The sequence below is a fragment of the Papio anubis genome, chromosome 2 (genome assembly GCF_008728515.1).
Source record: "Papio anubis isolate 15944 chromosome 2, Panubis1.0, whole genome shotgun sequence".
NCBI lineage: Eukaryota > Metazoa > Chordata > Mammalia > Primates > Cercopithecidae > Papio > Papio anubis.
The window spans coordinates 162,453,315-162,474,460 of NC_044977.1; the positions used below are offsets into that span (position 1 = coordinate 162,453,315).

A 21,146-nucleotide genomic window follows, 5' to 3' on the forward strand; every position below is an offset into this window, starting at 1 on the left:
GCTCAAGCTATCCACCTGCCTCGGCCTCCCAAAATACTTTTGTAGATGTAAGAAAAGGGGAATAATGAAGTAATAGAGACCTCTGATGATTCTCATTACTTGTCTTTGTAACAAGATACTTAAAAAAGAATGTGTGGCAAACAGAGGAAAATACCAGTTCTACTAAAGAAAGCTCTGCTCTCCCTGACCTCTCCCATACTTTTAAACATGAATTTGTATTTTCTGTAGTGTTCTCTTCCCCTACGCACCCAGCTTAAAAAAAAAAAAAGAAGTGCTCCTGAATTCCTACCAATCTTTGTTCTGGAAAACAATTTTAAGTGACTTTAAGTTCAAGTTTTTATTCATTCTGCAGATACTTACTGAGCCTTACTGTGTGTTGGGCCCTGTGCTTCATCTAGGGAGTTGACTAATATGTGCTGAATATGGTCAGAAAGGCAAAAACATTATATTGGTAGAGTTGAGAGTATGAAGAGAAGAGGGAGGACCTCAGGCAAGGGACTATTACTTGAGCAGGGCCTAGAAGGGTGAGCAGAAGGTTGGTAGAACTGAGAGCTTGGCGCATGCTGAATTACCTAGGTAGGATTTTGGGGAAGAGCAGGTGTTAGGTACCTTTGAGGACCAGCAGGTTGTCCAGTTTGGCTGAAAAACCACAAGCACAGTGAACCAGGAGGAGTCCCAAGTTGGTATGAGTTAAACAAAACTTTTAGCTTTTTTTTTTGGTACTTGAGTGGTAGAGAGCCCTTTAAGGTTTTTAAGCTGGAGAGTAACTCAGTGAGGTTGGAACATTAGGAATATTTGCTTGTTGGCTGCTTTGAGAGACAGAAGAAGGAGACCAAGGTAGTAGTTCAAGTGAGAAGAAAGAAATTCTCAGCTTAGGGTGATGGCAGGTAGGCAAGGGAAAGAAAAAACATGAGCTAAATTTATGGAATTTGGCTGTGTTCGGGACAGTATACCAGAAAGAGTCAAAGTTTGTGTGTGTTTATGTCAACTGAAAATGTAATTGACTGTGTTGAGTCCAAGATGCGTCCAGAATTGAATAACTGGTAATGGAAAGAAGCTGATTTTGCAAGGCCCTGTGAGGGCAGGTGCAGCCTTCTCTCTCTCTCTGCATACCCTGTTCCCCAGTTTTAGGCACCATGCTCAATAAAGGTTCATGGAAGGAATGACTTGGGTGGAGTTCGTTGTATGGCCTAAATGAGTGTACCATTGGAGCAGAACCATCAGATGATTTAGAGAGGGTCAAGCTAACCTGGATTTGAATCCTGACTTGGCAATTTCTAGCTACATGATCTTGAGCAAGTTACTGAATCTTTCAGTTTCCTCATCTGCAAGATATAGAATAACAACACTGTCTCTTGGGATATAATGTGATTATTCACATCAACTGAGTGAATGAATGCACATAAAATATTTAACCTAGCATCTGGTATATACGTGAGATAAATGATCCTCAGGCATTGGCTGTTGTTACTTATGGGGAGTGTTGATGTCAGCTTGTGATTGGCAGAAAAGTAATGACGAGTTGTCAGCAGAGGGTGGGAGGAGAGTAGTAGTCTGTGAGTCCTTGAGGGCCTCAACCTGGAGTGGCAGAGGGAGTAGGAGTGAGGCAGTTTAGGGAAAGCTCCTATGGAAGAAGTGAGAGAAGGAATGGTAAAGGAGAAAGACCAGGTCAGTGATAACAGCGGGGGACCTGAAAAGTTCAGTATCAGCTGTCCCAGACAAGGAGAATGAGTCAGTGTGGAAAGTACCAAATTCAGAGAGGTCAGGGAGGGTGAGAACTGAGACTGGACATTGAGTTTGGTTGTTCAGAAAGACCCTGACCAACTGTTAAAGGAGAAGTTGCAGGAGCGCAGAAGCTGGGTTACCTGTGGTTAAGGAGAGCATCAAGGAAAAAGGAAGATTCTGTGGGCTAAAGAAGAGCTGATTGTCTCAGTAGAGGAAGGGATGAAAGGCAAGATTTCTAAAATACATTCAAGACAGTATGGCTTTTGAGTTTGCACTGGTAAAAACATGTACAAGCCCACCACACCGCAGTTTCTTGTTGTCCATGTGAGCAGTCTCTCTGAGATAGATGTTCAGTGCTCAATCTTTAAGGTCCTGGTGCAAAAGCATTGGTATGGTGGCATATATAGTTATAAATGAATAAAATGTAATATATAATATAAACAAATACTAATTTAAGACAATGAAATACAGTCATGTGTTGCCTACTGACGGGGATGTTTTGATAAATGTGTCATTAGGTGATTGTCATTGTGCAGACATCATAGAGTGTACTTACACAAACCTAGAGGGGATAGCCTACTACACACTGAGGCTACATGGTATAGCCTATGGTTCCTAGGGGACAAACCTGTAAGCATGTTACTGTACTGAGTATTTCAGGCGTTTGTAACACCATGATATTTGTGTGTCTAAACATAGAAAAATAGTAAAAATCTGGTATTATGGGATCGCCGTTGTATATGTGCTTTGTCGTTGGCCAAAACGTCGTTGCCCAGCACATGACTGTACATTATAACCAACACTTAATGAGTTCTGTGGGCAAGCAGCGTTGTAAGTACTTTCATCAGTATTATCTCATTTAATCCTCCCAGCAACCCTATGAGGTATAGGTGCTATTGTTCTCATTTTATAGCTGAGGAGGGCTAGGTAACTTGCCCAGAGTCACATAGCTGGTAAGCAGTAGAGCCAGGACTAAATACCAGGCAGTCCAGCTGCAGAGCCCGTTCTGTTAACAGCCATATTCTGCTGCTTACTTTATTTTGTTGCTGAATTTCTTTGAATTGCAAATGGCATTAGATGTAATCTTTGATGAAACAGGAATGTACTGAAGGGAGGAAAACTGAACATGAAGGAAAGGGCTGGTGGCTGCTGATGGAGCAGTGTTTCCAAGAGAGTAGGCAGGACTAGGACCAAGAGTGCAGGTAGAGGGTCAGTCATTGAAAATTACCCCACTTGAGTTTTAGGAGAGAAGGAAGAGAGGGTTGGCAAAAATATGGAGAAAGAAAGGTTAGGGATTTTGCAGGAGGGAGAGAAAGGTAGATAATACTAGAAGATACTTTGAGGTGGTGAGAGAGACCACCATCCATCATGAGAATTATCCAGAGGATTTTTGAAAATGGTCTCCACTAATAGTTTGATGAGATTTAGTAGTCCTATTAGAGTAGAGGGCCTGCATGAGCTAGCGTTAGGATGGGACATTCATTCACCTTGACAGACTTCCAAAGCACCCTTTGATGGAGCTGTGAAGGTCACACTTTCCAAGGAGAGGGTTATATTTTGGTTAGTTGCTGATTTGCTGCCACAAGTGGAGATGAACAGACATAGGAGGTTGAGGAAAGAGTCATGTTGTCTTTTTTCTTTGCTTGTGAAGATGTCCCAGGCTTACAGGGCAAAGAAACACAAAGCAGATGAAAGAATAAAGGAAATAGAGACATTTTGAATTTGAGGGGTGTTGAGCCATGAATGACACATACCTGCATAGCTCCCGAGTCAGACCTATTCAATCAAGGCTTTCCAGAAATCAGATACATCATGTAAAAATAGTGCTTCTCAAATTATCTGTAGGGAAGGGCTCTTTTTGTTGTTAAGGTTGTGAGCTCTTTTCATTTTATAAAACATCGTATGATAAAAAATGAATTGGAAAATTAATTAAAAACAAAGACATGAAGAGTGCAAACCCAATTTGTTTTCTATTACTAGACTCAACAGGCACAAGATTGTTCTGTGAAATTGTTAAAGTTTCTAAGTGTCTGCTTTTGATTTCTGAAATTAGCTCTTCGTGGACTCCTTACACACCCAGAAGCAACAGTGGGCCTCACTTTGCCTAATACTGGTGGAGAATTTAATGGCAGCTCCCTGACAAGACCCTGGCTTGTTTACAGAGTTCCCATTCCCTGAGCTCTTCCCAGAGCGCCTAGCCCAGTGCGCAGCACATTGTGGATACCCATCAAATAAGTGCCCGCTAAATGATCCCTTGAATAGATGATTTTTGAATGCAGGATGAAATTAAATTAGTATGATAGCAAGTCTCTCAAAAAGAAGTTAATTAAAATGTATTCACATGGTGGTAGGCTGAACTAAAGCAAAGTGTGTTTTACCTTGTTTGGCAGTTTTCAAAAACTACATCTTCGTAGATTTCAAAAACCTTAGTTCCCAGGATGCCACCATTTGTCCCTTGTGCTGTGTACGCACTAACCTCAGCCACAGTTCATCTTTTGGTTTTAGATTGTGTCAGCAGCTAAGGTGTGTGGAGCTGCCAGTGAGTCACCGTCAGTGAAGAGCCTCCGCTTGCTTGTTGCTGATCAAGATTTTTCCTTTAAAGCTGGCCAGTGGTAAGTGAGTGTTCTGTGTTCCAAGTGTGTATGTTTAAGAAGGTGCCATCAGATAGAAGGGATTCTTTTTTCTTCTGGAAAAGACTTTAGCTAGCCATTCCCTTGAGGAAGAGGAGTTCTAAATCATATCTCCTCAAGGTGAGTCTTTGGTGGCACAGAGGATCTGATTCCTTTCCTGGCCTCAGAGCCCACTTGGGTTTTGAGCCCGTGGCTCCCTCAGTCATATATGAAAATTGCTGTCTTGAGTTTTCCACATTGAAATAAAGCTAGTTCTGGCCCATGGAACTGACAGCTCTGATAATTAACACTCTTCAGGAATGGCTACTAACAGATTGCACTTCAGTAATCTAATCTCCTTGAGTTACATGTTGCAGGAGATTCATAGGTTTTTAAAAGGTAGTCGTCTTTGTGTCCAATGCAGAGTAAACAAAGTATCCTGAAGAGAAGAGGAACACAGGACTCACTATCCTCTTGACTGAATTATTCTATCATACATACCTTATCCGGGTTGAATTTAAATACTTTGCCTAATTTGTTATTCGGATTCCCCAATCAGGCCCAGCTCCCCAGAACCCCCACACAAATCATAAGTCTGTCCCATTTGACTCGGGACTGATGAGCATGCTGCCTGGGTAACAGCTCAGCTGTCTCCCTTTTCCTCCGAATGGGGCCTCCCTGAGCTTCAATTCAAGTTCAGTTGTAAAGAAAGCAACTTGAATTTCCCTAGGAAAGGTGTGTTTGGGTGTGTGTGTCCTTTATTTAAATAAAGCATTCATTTCTAAATGGATTTTTGGCCTGTCAGTCTTGATAGTGTTTCTTAGGAGTCACTTGACTAATTTTGGCAGTCCATCTGGAAATGTGGTTTTGTTAGAAGGAGGATGTGTGATAATAGCAAGTGTGATAATAGCAAGAGTTCGCAGTCTTGTGTGTTAATAGTTTGCCTTTGAATTTAGAACTAGAAAACAAGATGCTGATTGCAATAATTTGGGTTTGTGAAGCAATTTGCTGCAATCTTTGCACATGTTTGATGATACACATTAAATGCATTTTGCCCGTTTTAGGGGCTGGGCAACATATTTACCCTTCAGAAATGGTTTAGCAGTCATTATATTGAAAAGTGGAAACTTTAATTGTAATGATCTGGTTTTCCATATTTCCTTTCTGTGGAAGTGTTTGTGTCCTGTGCACAGCACTGTTTCTCTGCTTTCAACTCTGAATCCTGCCAAGACTCAGACCCAGCCTCCTGGTTAGGAAAAGCCTGTGCATTGGTTATTGTGCTGCCACTGTGGTGTGCCTGCAAATGTATTGCACTTGCTAACCTCAGTTACCTGGTAAGAAAATGTCCTCATTCCCTAGTGATATTTTTAGAAACAGAGTCCTACTGTGATTCTCAAGATGAAATGATTTGGGGTTGGTGTCATGTATACATCCCAATTAATGGATTTGGCCATTTCACTGAATTTAGGCCTGGTTTTAGTCTGTGCCTGTCAGACTTCTTCGGAGGTCGGACTTGGGGGATAAGGATCACCGTCTGGTAGTGGTGACGCTTTCCCTCCCAGGTGTTCATCAGCATTCATTCCAGGCCCCTGGGCCCTCCTCTTTCAACAGATTGTACCCTTACCATTGATTTATGGTTCCAGGGGTTTTGAGTTCCTTTTGATATTTGACCTTATGGTTACAGAATGGCCATTTTACTGAGGTTGGATATGTCTGTCCCTTCCATGCTGTTACTTGGATGGCTTTGTGCTCTAGGCTCTCTCAGACCATCAGCTTGGTAGTAACCGCCATGTGGCACTTTGGAGAAGAGGGCAAGGATTAGGGAGAGGGAGTGAGCATGTGGCTGCCATGCAGTTTCCATAGTTAGGATTATCAGACTGGAGAGCCGCTAGAAATCAAGGAAAGGGTTGCTGTTGGGCTTATCTTTGGGGTAAGAGATAGGGCCATGATTCCACATCTCTGAAGTTTTGACTGGTGGCTTCCTCTGACACCTACCAAACTCTGAGAATGAGGTTCAAGGCCCAACTCTAAATAAATGAATGTTGTCTGTGACTAGCTGGAGCTTTGGCCACAGATCCCCATGTAGACACCTTCGGCATAGATCAGATCTAGGCTTCAAGGGGCTCTTTTTGCACTACACTGTGTTCTTACTGGGCCTTGCAGAGAGGACTGGTTCCTGTGGCAAGAAACCAGTTCCAAGAACTCTAGCAATCCAATTCTGAGAGAAAGGCCAAAGGCAGAACCACCTCAAAACATTTCTCACATGATCAGGGTTGAACTTCTTGGTTCATCTTACTAGTAGGCCTACCACTTGCTAGCTCCTTGGTGAGGCCTGCCCTTGACCAGGATTCTTCTCCCTTGGGATGGAAAGATTGGCACTCGCTCTTGGGTCTGGAGCATGCCACCACTAGTCCTCACACAGCGTGCAGCTGCCCTGAGTTTCTAGATTCACATTTGGCTGTGGTGCTCACCGCCTGCCTCCGGCGTTGGTTATGCTGCTGTGGGTAGCAGTGTATTGTCGCTTAGTGCCCTAGAGACTGCTCAGCTCACATGCTTGCTTTCTACCAGCTAGCTCTGTGATGTGGTCAGTTTCTTTATTTGTCTGGGCTTCGGTTCTCATATCTTCAAAGGGGAAACAGTAGTATTCCTATGGTTTGGGATAATTAAAGTGTTTAGCATAATGCCTAATGTTAACTTTATTTGTTTGAGTTTAGCTTTTGTTATTGCTAATAAGTATTTCATTCAATCAGTTAGATCTTATGTGCTGATAAGGCCTAGGGGACAGATTCCAGTTCTTATCTCCTTGGTCAGTTTCCCTGCAGTGAAGCTGTTGATTGGAAGAGCGGCAGGTCAGGCAGGAGTGGGGGCTCATCACCACGATGTCATCACTGATGCCCCAGTCAGTACTCAGTCCACACTTGGCTGGGTATAGCATGCCTCCTGAGGGGAGCTAAGGCCAAAGCATTTTCACAGAGTGGAGGGAATTCCTGGTCTTAGTGTATCTGACTTTCTACAAGATAACATAAGTTTAGATGCTAGAAAGTAACTTTGAGCCCTACCGAGAGAAAGAGGACACCAAGAAGAAACATTAGAGGAGCAAGATTAGAGACATACGACTTTACCCCTACCCTTGAGCAGGTCTGCCACACTGTAGATAGATAACGTCCTTACAGCCTACACGACCGTGTGTGGCAGCCCTGATTCTCACAGGACTACACGTAACACAGCATTGTATTCCTTGGCATCTTTTTTCAAACTGTGTCCTCTCCCATTGCTTATCTGGTGAGCACTGTGTGTCTTTTAAGACTGTTTAAAGGGCATCTCTTCTGTGAAGTCTTTCTTAATTCCTCTACTCCTGGTGGAATTGACTCCTCCTTCCTCTGCATTGCCCCGCTACGCTAAGCAGATTTTATCATTGCCCATTTAATTGTATGTATTTGTTAATTTTCCTCCTCTTAGAGTGGGTTCATTGAGGGCAGGAACTAAGACATACATGCATCTTTGTACCTCTAGCCAGTACCACAGTGCCTGTATATGGTAGACAGGTGCTCTCCTTTGCATTAGGTGAATGAGTGAGGGGCTCTGAGGACTGCAGGAAAGGACTAAAGAGTTCCGGGATCTCGTAGTATAGCTGCTGTGTGCTTGGCACTGGGGCTGCCTTTGTGCACAGGACCCGGCTGCCTGGTGTGTCATGGTTGGATGTGGACATCCACTGCTTCACTGCGCACCTAGGCTCCTTCTGCGTATACTCACTCATTGGATATATAGTAAGGGCTTTAACTCGTGGCTCCACGAGTGCTCATCCTGCAAAGGACATTTTTAAAGGTGTGTGTTTAAAGTTTAATTCTTTCTTGGACAGATGTTTTATGAAATATGTATTGTACATATTTTCTTAAATCCATTCGGGTGAAGTTTTTATATAACTTAAATTCTGTATTTTTTAATGAAGGAGTCCTTTTTTCCCCAAAGGTAGCTCTCCAGAGTTACTAGAGAAGAGAGTTCCCTTTCATTCAACTGAGAGAATGGTCATCATCAGCACTGAGCAGCAGAGGGCACTGTAGTTCAGGAGATGAAGCAGCAAAAGTAGCTCATTAATGTGTTTATTTTTTAAACATGGAAATGATGGAGATTTTTGTATACCTCCTCTGTGATAGCATGTAGCAACTGTGTTAACAAATGCTAACAATAGTCTTTTAAATTTTTATCTTGTCAGAAATGAAAAGAAAGTTAAAGTACTCATGGAAAAGAGTCAAGTGAAAATAGGTTAAAATTGGCTAAAGACCTTTTCTGGAGCACTTCCAATCCAGAACTGGTTTTTAAAGACTTATAATAAATGACTGGAAATGTAGGGCCATAGACTGCAGGAGAATATTTTTTTAAGGTCATAGATCAGATTAAAGAACAGCTTGTGCTTTTCTTTTAGGCCTGTATGTAGGTAAGCAACTGGGGAAGGATGATACTTTTTGCTGTTGTGATGGCTGTGAAACGCCTAGTTTGAATGTTTATTTTTCCCAGATATGGGGATGATAATTTTTTGTGGTTCTGTGTTCCAATACATATTTCTTGGCATATGACTAGGTTTATTGCATTTCCTAGAATCCTCACCAAAAAAGGGTTTCTGTGGCATAGAATTATTGAAAGCTTGAAACCCAGGAGTTCTAGACTATAGGATGTGGTTAGAAGAAAAGAAGGAAACGTTAAGACTTGTGTAACTCAAAGGCCATATCAGCCTATTAATTCTGTCAAATGCTAGTGGGAGAGTTTTTGTTGCTTTTCTTGCCACTTTTTTCATACTTTTTAAAACTTAAAAAGACTGACATGTTGAGATATATTCATATAAAATTCAGACATTTAAAGTGTACAATTCAGAGGTTTTAGTATATTAACAGAGTGTGCACCTATCAGCGCAATCACGTTTAGAACATTTTTACCCAGAAAGAAACTCTAATGATTATTATTCATTCCCCATCCTCCTGCCTGGCTTAGATGACCACTAATCTATTTTGTCTCTGTGGATTTGTCTCTTATGGACATTTTATACCAGTGGAATCATACAGTACAGCGTGTGGTCTTTTTGTGATTTGCTTCTTTCACTTAACATGATTTCAGGGTTCATCTGTGTTGTAGCCTATATCAGTACTTCATTCCATTGTATGAATATGCCACATTTTGTTTATATCTTCATCAGCTGATGGACATTTAGATTATTTCCACTTTGGGGCTATTGTGAATAATGCTGCCATGAACATTCATATATAAGTTTTTGAGTGGATATATAGGTTCACCTATCTTGGGTCTAAACCTAGGCGTGGAATTGTTGGGTCATATGCTAACTGTGTTTAACATTTTCAGGCACTACTAAATTGTTTTCTAGAGTGGCTGTGCCATTTTACATTCCCACCAGCAATGTGTAAGTGTTCCCATTTCTCCAGACCCTAACACTATTGTTTGTCTCTTTGATTATAGCCATCCAAGTGGGTGTGAAGTGGCAGCTCATTATGATTTTGACTTACATTGCGCTAATGACTATTGATGTTGAACATCTCTTGATGTGCTTATTAGCGATTTATATATCTTCTTTGAAGAAATATTAAAAGTATTTTGCCCATTTTTTATTTGGTTATCTCTTTATTACTGAGTTGTAAGAGTTCTTTATATAATCTGAATACAACTACCTTAATATTAATAGATACACTATTTAAAAATATTTTTTCCCATTATGTAGATTGTCGTCTTAACTTTCTCTCTCTCTCTTTTTTTTTTTTTTTTTTTTTTAAGATGGGGTCTCACTCTGTCACCCAGGCTGGAGTGCAGTGGCGTGATCTCAGTTCACTGCTACCTCTGCCTCCCAGGTTCAAGTGATTCTCCTACCCCAGCCTCCCAAGTAGCTGGGACTACAGGTGCGTGTGCCACCGTGCCCAGCTAATTTTTGTTATTTTTAGTAGATATGGGGTTTTACCATGTTGGCCAAGCTGGTCTCAAACTCTTGACCTCAGGTGATCCGCCCACCTCGGCCTCCCAAATTGCTGGGATTTGTATGGGCATGAGCCACTGTGCCCGGCCCTGACTTTCTTGATAATAACATTTGTAGCACAGAGTGTTAAATTTTGATGAAATCTGTTTCTCTATTTTTTTCCCAACCTTTTTGGTTTGGGGTCATATCTAAGAAGCCATTGCCATGAAGTTTTACTCCTGTGTTTTCTTCTAAGAGTTTATTATTTTAGCTCTTACATTTAAGTTTCTACTCTATTTTGACGTAATTTTTGTATATGGTGTGAGATAGTGGTCCAAATTCATTCTTTGTATGTGGTTATGCAGTTCTCCCAGTGCCACTGTTGAGTAGACTGTTCTTTTGCCATTAAATTGCTTTGGCACTCTTGTCAAAAATCAATTCACCATGAATTTAAGGCTTTATTTCTGGACATTCTGTTCTTTTCCATTGATCTCCATGTCTATCCTTATGTCAATACAACAGTGTCTTCATTACTGCAGCTTTGTAGTAACTTGAAATCAGGACGTGTGAGTCCTACAAATGTAAACTTCTTTTTCAAGATTGTTTTGATGATTATGGGTTCCTAAAATTTCCATATGAATTTTATGATCAACTTGTCAATTTCTACAATGAAATCACCTGGCGTTTTAGTAGGTATTGCATTGAATCTGTGGATCAATTTGAGGAGTATTGCCATCTTAGCAATATTAAGTCTTCCATGCCATGAACATGGGATATGCTTCCATTTACTTAGATCTTTAATTTTTTTCCAGTGGTGTTTTATAGTTTTTATTGTGTAAGTCTTACACCATTTTGTTAAATTTATTCCCAGTTATTTTATTCTTTTTTATGCTATTATAAGTGTAATTGGTTTTCTAAATTTCACATTTGGATTGTTCATTGCTAGTGTATAGAGATACAGTTGATTTTTGTCTGTTGATCTTGTATCCTGCAAACTTATTTGAATTTATTAGTTCTAATATCTTTTTAGTGAATACATTAGTATTTTCTATATATGATAGCATACCATCTGCAGCTTCCACCTCTGCAATCTGAATGCCTTTTATTTCATTTTCTTGTTTACTTACTTTGGCTAGAACCCCTAGTACAATGTTGAGTTGGAGTGGTAAAAATAGACATCCTTATCTTGTTTTTCTTGGGGGAAACTTTCAGCCTTTCACCAGTAAGTAGGATGTTTGTTGTTCTGAATACCTTTTATTTCATTTTCTTGTTTACTCACCTTGGCTAGAACCTCTAGTACAATGTTGAGTTGGAGTGGTGAAAAGTAGACATCCTTATCTTGTTTCTCTTAGAGGGGAACCTTTCAGCGTTTCACCATTAAGTAGGATGTTAGCTATAGGTCTTTTGTAGATGCCCTATATCAGGTTGAGAAAGTTCCCAATTATTCCTAATTTGTTGAGTATTTTTGTTATGAAAAAGTGTTGGATTTTGTCAGATGTCTTTTCTCTTGACTACTGAGATGATCATGTGGGTTTTGTCATTTATTCTACTGAGTGGTGTATTATATTTATTTATTTTCAAATGTTAAACCAACCTTGTATTCCTGGAATTTTTGTACCTAAATTCAGAAGGGATACTGGTCTGTAGTTTTCTTTCAATGTCTTTGTCTGGCTTTGGTATGGGGGTAATACTGGCCTCATAAAATGAGTGGGGAAGTGTTCTCTTCTGTTTTTGAAATAGATTTTGAAGGATTAGTATTAATTTTTAAATGTCTGATAGAACTTACCAGGATGCCATCTGGACTTGAGCCTTTCTTTTTTTTTTTTTTTCTTGATATGGAGTTTAGCTCTTGTTGCTCAGGCTGGAGTGCAGTGGCACAATCTCGGCTCACTGCTTCTGCCTCCCAGGTTCAAGTGATTCTCCTGCCTCAGCTTCCCAAGTAGCTGGGATTACAGGCATGCGCCCCTATGCCTGGCTAATATTTTGTATTTTTTTTAGTAGAGATGGGGTTTCACCATGTTGGTCAGGCTGGTCTCAAACTCCTGACCTCAGGGGATCCACCTACTTTGGCCTCCCAAAGTGCAGGGATTATAGGCGTGAGCCACCACGCCTGGCCTGAGCCTGAGCCTGAGCCTTTCTTTGTGGGAAGTTTTAAAAATTATTAACTCAATCCTTTAACTTGTTAGGGGTCTGCTCAGATTTTCTTTCTTCTTGAGTCAAATTTGGTAGTTTATGTCATTTTAGGAATTTGTGCATTTCATGTAAGTTAGCTAATTTTTTGCCATATAGTTGTTCATAGAATTCCTTTATAATTCTTTTTATTTCTGTAAGCCTTTGTGATGATGTCTCCTCTTTTATTCTTGATTTTAGTAATTTTTTCATAGTCTATTAAAGGTTTATCAATTTTGTTTAACTTACCAATTTTTAAAATGGCTTCAACAATAATCATTTATTTGGCTTTCCTTTTAGGGTTGATTTTTTTATTCCAGGAGTCTCTGTGGTTGGTGGGTTTTCAATATGCTCCAGTCCCAGACTGCTAGAACAAGAGAGAATGATAGAATTGGCAGTGAAATATACAAACCACCCTCCTGCCCTCTGGGTTCACAATACGGTAAGCAAACTGCCTGTTTAAACTCGATGATCTGGGAATCTCTGCCACCCACAAAATTTGTGTTAAGTTCATTCGATTCACCTAAGAAACCTGGGCTTGAATAAAAGGGTACATGCCCACAAAGAACTTCTAAGAAAGGTCAAAGAAATTTTGATGCATTAAGTATGAATCAGAGACTTTGGGACCTGGAAATATTTTCTGGGTCACCAAACGGTATTCAGTTGAATACTGCTTTAGAATTAAAATATTTTATATTTTAGACAAGTTCTAAAAAGTTGGCTCTCTGTGTCATATAAATGGTAAATCTATAAATCAGATTATTTTGTCTTAACCATCCTAAATAAAGGGAATTAAATTATTCTGTCATTTTTGGAGGGGAAACTATCTGATTACATAGTACTGCTTCTTCCCAGAGGTGAGCACAGCTAAATCCATGGTGCCATTGCCTCTCCGTTTCAGTGTCTGGAAAGCTCTTCACTTGGGATTCTGAGAGAGAATCCAATTTGACTGCTGTTAATAACTCTTACTTCACCACAGGGCTCAACACAATCCTAAAGAAGCTGCCTGTCATTACCTACTAGAATGCTGATAACAAAGAATGAGCTCAGAACAGATCAGTTACTTGTTGTTTTAGTTTTTGACCCTTCTATCCTTTTCACTTTTTGCCTTTTCTATCCTTTTCCTTTCACTTCCTCTTCTTTACAAGAGTGTCTTCTGTATTTACCAACAACCTCTATCCCATCCCAGGCATTTTCTTACCTTATTTACCAAAAACACATAGCAGTACAAATATGGCTTCAAAAACAGCATTTTCCTGTTTCCTGGAAATCATTGAGAATCAACAAAGGAAAAAGAAAACAAAAACTCTATTTTCAGCAAAACTTGGAAACACACTCTAGTATATTTTTAAACGTTGCAGAGAATTTTGGGGTTTCTGTAGGAACCACATGGAAATAAGTAGAGGAGAGAGGCCAAGAATAGCAAATTTCATAGAGCACCAACAAAAATACATGAGGGAGTGGGGTGGGAGTTATAGCTCTTGTCTGCGAAAGAGGGTATGGAAACACAGTTGAGTTTTGTGGCTGTAGAAGGCCCACCCAGACACAGCAAGGTTCAGTTAGGAGAGAAAGCATGCAAAGAATCACACAGACAAACCATGTTTGTAGGAACTAATATGTCCTGTAGTAGCTGAAGAGAGCTTTTGTGTTGTGAAAACCAGCTAGCTTAGGATGCTCTCTGGCCCGTCCCCCAATATGGGACTCTCTTGCAAACAGTCCAAAAAAAAGCTCAGTTCATTTCAATCCCACGAAAGAAATCAAGACATGAGTAAATAGAGAGATGTACTGTGTTCATAGATTGGAAAACTCACCGTAGTAAAGAAGTCAGTTCTCCTTAAATTGATTTATAGATTTAACATAACACTAATCAGAATCTCAACAGGATTTTTTATAGATATGGACAAAGTGATTTTAAAATTTGTATGGAACGAAAAAGGAGCTAGGATAGCTAAAACGATTTTGAAAAAGAAGAATAAAGTGAGAAGAATCACATTAATCAAATAAGACTAAGATAAAGCTACAGCATTCAAAACAGTATGGTATTGGTGAAAGGAGAGACACATCAAACAATGTAACAAAATAAAGAGTTCAGAAATAGACTGACATATATGGTCACTTAATTTTTGACAAAGGTGCTAGATTCAGTGGAAAAATTGAATGGCAAAAGGATAACCTTTTCAACAAATAGTTCAGGAACAATTTTGCATCTAGATGCAAAAAACAACCTTCAACCTAAACGTAAACCTCATGCTTTATATTCAAAATTAACTCAAAATGGGTTGTAGATCTAAATGTAAAACATGGTACTATAAAAGTTCTGGAAGAAAACAGGAGATATTTGGAACTTGAGAGTAGATAAAATTCTTAAGCACAATACCAAAAGCAAGATCCATCAAAGAAAAGATTGATGATAGGACATGGTCAAAATTAAAACTTTTTCTACAAAAGGCATTTAACACAATTTAAAACCAAGCTACAGACTGGGAGAAAATATTTACAAATCAGATATCTAACAAAGGGCTTGAATTTAGAATATATAAAGAAATCTCAAAAGTCAACAAAAAGAAAACAAGCAACATGATTTTTTTAAATGGACAAAGGATTGAATAGACATTTCACTAAAAAAGGATATGAGGATGGCAAATAAGCAATGAAAGGTATTCAAACATCATTAACCCTGAGGGAAATGTAAATTAAAACTGTATGTGGTGGGATACCACTACAGATCTAGTCCAGTGTCTAAAATTAAAAATATTGACAATACCAAGTACTGGCAAGGATGTGGAGCAACTGGAACTCTCATATATTGCTTATATTGCTAGTGGGAATGCAAAATAGTGCAGCCAATCTGGAAAACATTTTAAGTTTTGTATAAAGTTAAACATACACTTAACATATGATCCAGCATTACAACTTCTGAGTATCTTAGAGAAATGAAGGCTATGTTTATATAAAAGCATAACATGAATATTTATAGCAGTTCTACTCATAATTATTTAAAACTTTTAGAAACAACCCAAATGTCCCTCAGCAGGTGAATGGATAACCTGTGATATATTCATACAAGAGATGAATTATTGATGCACACAACAATGTGGGCGAATCTCAGAGGCATTCTGTTGAATGCAAGGAGGCAGTCCCAAAAGGTTACATACTGTAAAATCCCATTTTTATCACATTCTGGAAGACATAGATATAATGATGGGAAACAAATCAGTGGTTGACTGGGGTTGAGATGACTGTAAAAGTAGGATCTATAGCACAGGGGAATAATTTTCAGGGGGTGATGGAACTAGCATATGTTTTGATTTTGATGGTTGTTACTCAGATCTATATGTGTGTTAAAATTTATAGAACCGTATACCAAAAGAAAAAGATTTCTGTTAAGGAAATTTTAAAAATAATTTTTAAAAAATGTGCAGGAGCAACACAATATATTCTTGTGGTTTACACATCAAGTTATGTCTGTCCAGGATAACCCCCAGATGCTTGTGTAGGCATTTCTATTGTAAATGTACCCTATCACATTTTTACCCTGCAACCTTCTGAGTCTCTGTCAGTGTGGCCTCAGCTGCCTCATTCCTTTTTGGATTCTCTGTGGATTTTCCATTCATTACTGGCTCTAGGCTGCTCCTAGAGGTGCTAAAATATGCTGCTGGGGTGAGAGCAACGAGGTGTCCACATGCCCCTTGCTCAGAGTTGAAATAAGCATAGCCATCCCAGCCCCTAGTGCCATGAACATCTCCCCATCCTCCCTGTTATCCTTAGCTTCTCAGGCAACCTGGCCTGGTCCCGGTCCACAGCTTCCTGCTTGGTTTCATGCCTCATTGGCATTTCAGTGAAGGAACTTATTCTTACAGGCTGTGGAAAATCTCACAGTGATATTGCTTGAATGCACATCCTAATTCTAGTGCCTGCTCTACTCTACCCAGTGGGAGTTGCAGACAGCCTTTATGAAGTCAGATTTTTCTTGGAACTGTTTTCAGGTGGCTATTTTCCTCCTGAGGATTTGTCTTATTAAGCCATTATAGTGGACAATGGAGGCGCGTGAGTGTCTGGGTGGCAGCAGGCTGCACCGTTGAGACATGGAATGAAGTGCCATAAACGTCTTCCTTTATTTTATCTGCTTTGGCTCAAGCTCTTGGCAGAGTAAAGGGTTCTAGACAGCTATTGTGTGCTTAGCTCCAGTTGCTGTGGAAAGGCTGTTTATTTCACAAGTAGAAAATCTATACCAAAATTAGATACATTGCTGTGTAATTGAAGGTAATGTCCTTTTACTCACGTACATATTACAGTGTACAGTACTTTGAGTCTTGTGTTCATGTTACTCTTGCAGTTTTTATTAATCAACAAAAAGACAAAGGTGGCTTTTAATTCTTCCCAGGTGCTACCAAATCAGAAGAAAGACCTCCCGAAGATTATTTTGTGTCAAGATAAGACAGGCTTCTTGAGTATTATCTTCCCCTGGGGCACATTTTCTTGCCAACTTTAGAGTTGAAAATACTCTGGTTTCTAAAAACAGTAACCTAGAGGCTTTCTTTGTTGTCATTACTAAGCATGCCAGAGATGGCCATTGGAGAAAATTATTTCAGTCTCTTTCACTCTGATTCTTATAGATAAAGAGAGAACTGCACAGGCAAGCAAGAGAGGGAGGGAAGGAGGATATAGGAGATGAAATTCATTGTCATCATTAGGCAGAGCTTCTTGTATCTTAAATTCTATTTTTGAGACTTGAAAGAATATTTTAAAGCACTTTGGTAGCCACTGTGGCAATTCCGAGATTTTAGTTATTCCTAACTGAATGTTCCCTTGCTGCCAATTTCTTTTGTCAAAAATGAAAACCCACTTATCACCATTCATGTAAAAATCTCCCACATATTTAAAATAGTTAAGTTCAGACATTTTTCCCCGAGAGAAAGGGTATCCATTCATTTAACAATTCTTTACCAAAAAAGACATGTTTTCGTGAATTCAAATAATTTTCATTTTTCTTAGATATTCTCTAAATTTAACTCATCTTTAACTTGCAGAGCCCAAATGAAATTCATGTCCGGAAGTACTTACTGCTCACCTGACATGCAAGGTGCCAAGGTGTGAATGCTAAGGGTCTGGTTCTCAAAAAGCATTTGATATGTTATTACTTCTTAGGAGGGCATTCATTTAGTTGATTTATGCCAGGAACGTGTAATGGGAGAAACCTACGCTCTTAATGTAAGTTTCTTGATTCCTGGAATCTGTTTTTTAGTGACAGAAGCAGGAAGCTGGTATCGCCAGCACTTTTTCTTTTGTGACAGCTGCAACGACCAAAATTCCTTCTTAGAGCTGGATACTAGCGAGTTCCCCCTACTGTGAGTCAGTCCATGTTCAGACCAACCCTGTGAGATGGGCAGTACAGGTGCTGGCACCCATTTTCCAGGAGTGACAGCAGAGGCTTAGAATTTAAGGGACTTGCTGGATTTCATAGGGACCATGATTAAAATTCAGTCTTGACTCCTAGATCAGTGTTTTTTTTCCAAACAAGGGGTTATCAACTCTGTCAGATCCAATGCCCCTTTCTAGAACTGTCCTGAAATGAATATCATAGTTAATGTAATGTACCCATAGTTTTTTTAATAACATAATTCTCTAACTGTAATACAAAGGAGAAATAAACGAAAGTGATCCATAATCAAAGAATATGTATTTTAAAATACAAATGGTTAGGCAGATCTAACTTGAAGACAGAATGAAGTAATCAGATGCCATTCCTAAACATAGAATCACCATGAATACACTGTCTACAGATGCAGATGATAAAGATGTGTTGTGTGGGTGACACATGTCACTAACTGGAATGTGGTTTTCCAGAACAGGGAAATGCTTGGTCAAGTTCTGAACACAACAAAGTGCAGTCTACGTTGTGGCTACTGAGTTTATTTGTAAAATGAGCTAGGGTCTAGTCTCAGATCATTATAAACCAGTTTTCACCTATAAGAACGTCTTTTGGGCCATTCACAAGTCATTGTGCAGGACAGTCTTGTGCATTGTAGATAATGGTGTGCTGGCAAACCAGGTATCTGAATTTATCTGAGTTGTGTCGTTTGCTGATTTTTGTGCTGTAAGTACTCCTACAATGGCTGATTTCAAACTACCAGTAGAAACTTTCTTAGAAAATTCCTGTAGAATTGACCACCAGCTTAGTAGGAGCCAGCTCTGGGAAACCATGAATTTTGTAGGATCTCTAGCGTCTCTGGCCCTGCCCTCTAAATGCCAGTTGGATTCCCCAAATCATTGTGACAATAAAAAATGTCATCACAAGTTTCCCAAACATGTTCATCAGAAGCAGTAGCATCCCCACTGAGAAAACCAGTACATTCAACTCTGATGGTATTTCAGGCATAAGTGACCTCACCAAATAGTAGGTGCTTTTATCTAGATAGGTCTATGTGATACTCCCTGGTACGAAGCCTCTGGCTGCCTGTTCTTGTTTCTCTAGGGAGAAGGGAACAGCACTGAACAGTATTGCAGGGCTGGTCTAAGCCTGTAGAGCTGTCTGGCTTTGCCTTACTGAGGATCAAGAGGGAGCACCAGTACTTACACTTTTCAGCCTTGATGAACCCAGGGTAGGCAGTCTAGTGACATTTGCCACATCCTGTTTCTCAGCTTTGGTTAGAACACAGAAACACAACTCAGATGAAGGAGACCCGTGCTTCAGAGCTGTCCCCTGCCTTTGAGTCCATTGCCTCTTTCCTCAATCCAGTTCCTCGCCTAAGAGGTTAACAAATGGTAAAATCACTGAAGCACATCTCCTTTTCTCAGTATTGGAATGGCTGTTCATTATGGATTATGAAGGTGGATTAGCCTATGGCCTATAAAATGAGCAAGTGGAATTAATTCACAGGGCCTCGGGAAAATTGGGAGCAAGCTATAAAAATAGTCCTAAACACTGATAATACGGGAGATAGACCCAGTTTTATTAAAGTAGAACCTTTGGTTTAAGACCTGTGCTACAAAAGACTAAAAGATCTTTTCTTTCCTGCCTTAGTGTACACTTGACTCAGAAGTGGCTGTGAGAGTGGGTGGAGAGTTCTTCTTTGACCCTCAGCCTGCGGATGCCTCTAGAAACCTCGTGTTGATTGCAGGAGGAGTCGGAATTAACCCTCTGCTTTCCATCCTGCGGCACGCAGCAGATCTCCTCAGAGAGCGGGCAAACAAAAGAAGTGGATATGAGATAGGAACAATAAAACTATTCTACAGTGCAAAAAATACCAGCGAACTCCTGTTTAAGGTAAAGGAGATATAGCTTGTGTAAGCAAACTTGTGTAGTGGTATTAATTGTTCATGAAAGTTTTTTCTCTAGGTTCTGTTTTCTCTGCAAAGGTTCAAACAAAAGGCTTGGCAAGGTTTAATCATGCTCAAATGAGAACTAACCAACACACCTTACCCAAGACAAGTGAAACTGCTAATGTTGAGCGGGCCACCAGTTAAGTGACAGGAAAGGGTAGGTTTTGGTGGGATGGAATCTGGAGGTTAGATGAACAGAAAAGTCACAAGGGTCCTGAGATTCCAGTCAAGAGACCTACAGTGTACTGGTGTATCACAGGGGTAGGTAAGACTTAGGCAGTTTGGACCCAGCTGGGTAAATGAAACCCCGTCAGTTGCATCTGTTTAAACTAAGTGCATTTGATGAAGAAAGCTTTCACTGGGGATTGCTTTGCAGCTGCAGGAATGAACAAAAGAACAGAAACAGTTAAAGACACAACTGTGGTCAGTGAAACTGCTGCTTAATTGCCAATGCTTGAGAAAAAGGAAAAAGAAAAAACTCCCGGAGAGTTGGTAATATGCTTGTTAGCATATTCAGATTTCAATTAAAGCCAAATAGCCCTCTGTAGTCTGAATGCTCTGGCCTGCTAGGCTGCAAACAATGTCTCTCTAAGTAGAGAGCAAGAGCAGCAGACGTGTGCAGAATGGGAGTCGAGGTTCAGCCTCAGTGGTTGTGCACATCTGTTTTGATTTTTAAAAATTGTAGTGTGACCAAATATGTTTGACATTCCAGAAAAATATCCTTGATTTAGTAAATGAATTTCCTGAGAAGATTGCATGCAGTTTGCATGTTACAAAACAGACTACACAAATCAGTGCAGAACTCAAGCCGTACATCACGGGTGAGTCCCCTAAAGATATTTTGACTATCTCCATGCAGTTATTTGATGGACACACCAGTTGGTTGAGCGTAGATGCTTTATTGTTGGAAGTTGCTGGCTGGGAATGTCACTATCTGGGGAATTGGGGTGACTTCTCCTGGAAAAACAGATATTTAGTTGGATTTACTCATTATATACAGGTTTCCTGTTGCCTATGTTAAAAGTGTACTTTTCACACTTTTTAAGAGGCCTTTGCATCATCACTGTAGTATACTTACAAATAATTTATATTCCAGATTTGGCTGAATTGATTCCATTTGCCATTAATGGTCATTTAAACAACTTATAATTTCCTCTGAAAGGATTTTTATAAAAACAGTTACTTCCTTTGCTGAAGGCAGTTTGTATCTCCATCAAAGACCACCAGTAAGCTAGCTGGCCCTTTCTGCAGAGTGCGTTACGATGAGCGTCCCACTTTGCTTGCTTAGGTTTAGGAAGCCTGGAGATGCACTCTGCTTAGGTCTGGCCCCAGAGGCCAACAGGAGCCGTCCTGTGAATGTCTTAAGA

General features: G+C 39.9%; 1 protein-coding gene across 8 annotated transcripts in view; it reads left to right on the plus strand.

The window, feature by feature from the left end:
- OXNAD1 (oxidoreductase NAD binding domain containing 1) overlaps positions 1–21,146 on the plus strand; it is a 91,703-nt gene that overhangs the window by 19,899 nt on the left and 50,658 nt on the right. For all 8 annotated transcript variants that reach the window (XR_004182297.1, XR_001900138.3, XR_002520561.2 and 5 more), the window contains 4 exons: positions 4,231–4,337; positions 12,757–12,898; positions 19,481–19,723; positions 20,492–20,600. Coding sequence is in view for 5 of the 8 variants with exons in the window: in XM_017955928.1 (XP_017811417.1) it covers positions 4,231–4,337; positions 12,757–12,898; positions 19,481–19,723; positions 20,492–20,600 (601 nt within the window). In the remaining 3 variants the exon portion in view is untranslated. The remainder of the gene's footprint in view (positions 1–4,230; positions 4,338–12,756; positions 12,899–19,480; positions 19,724–20,491; positions 20,601–21,146) is intronic.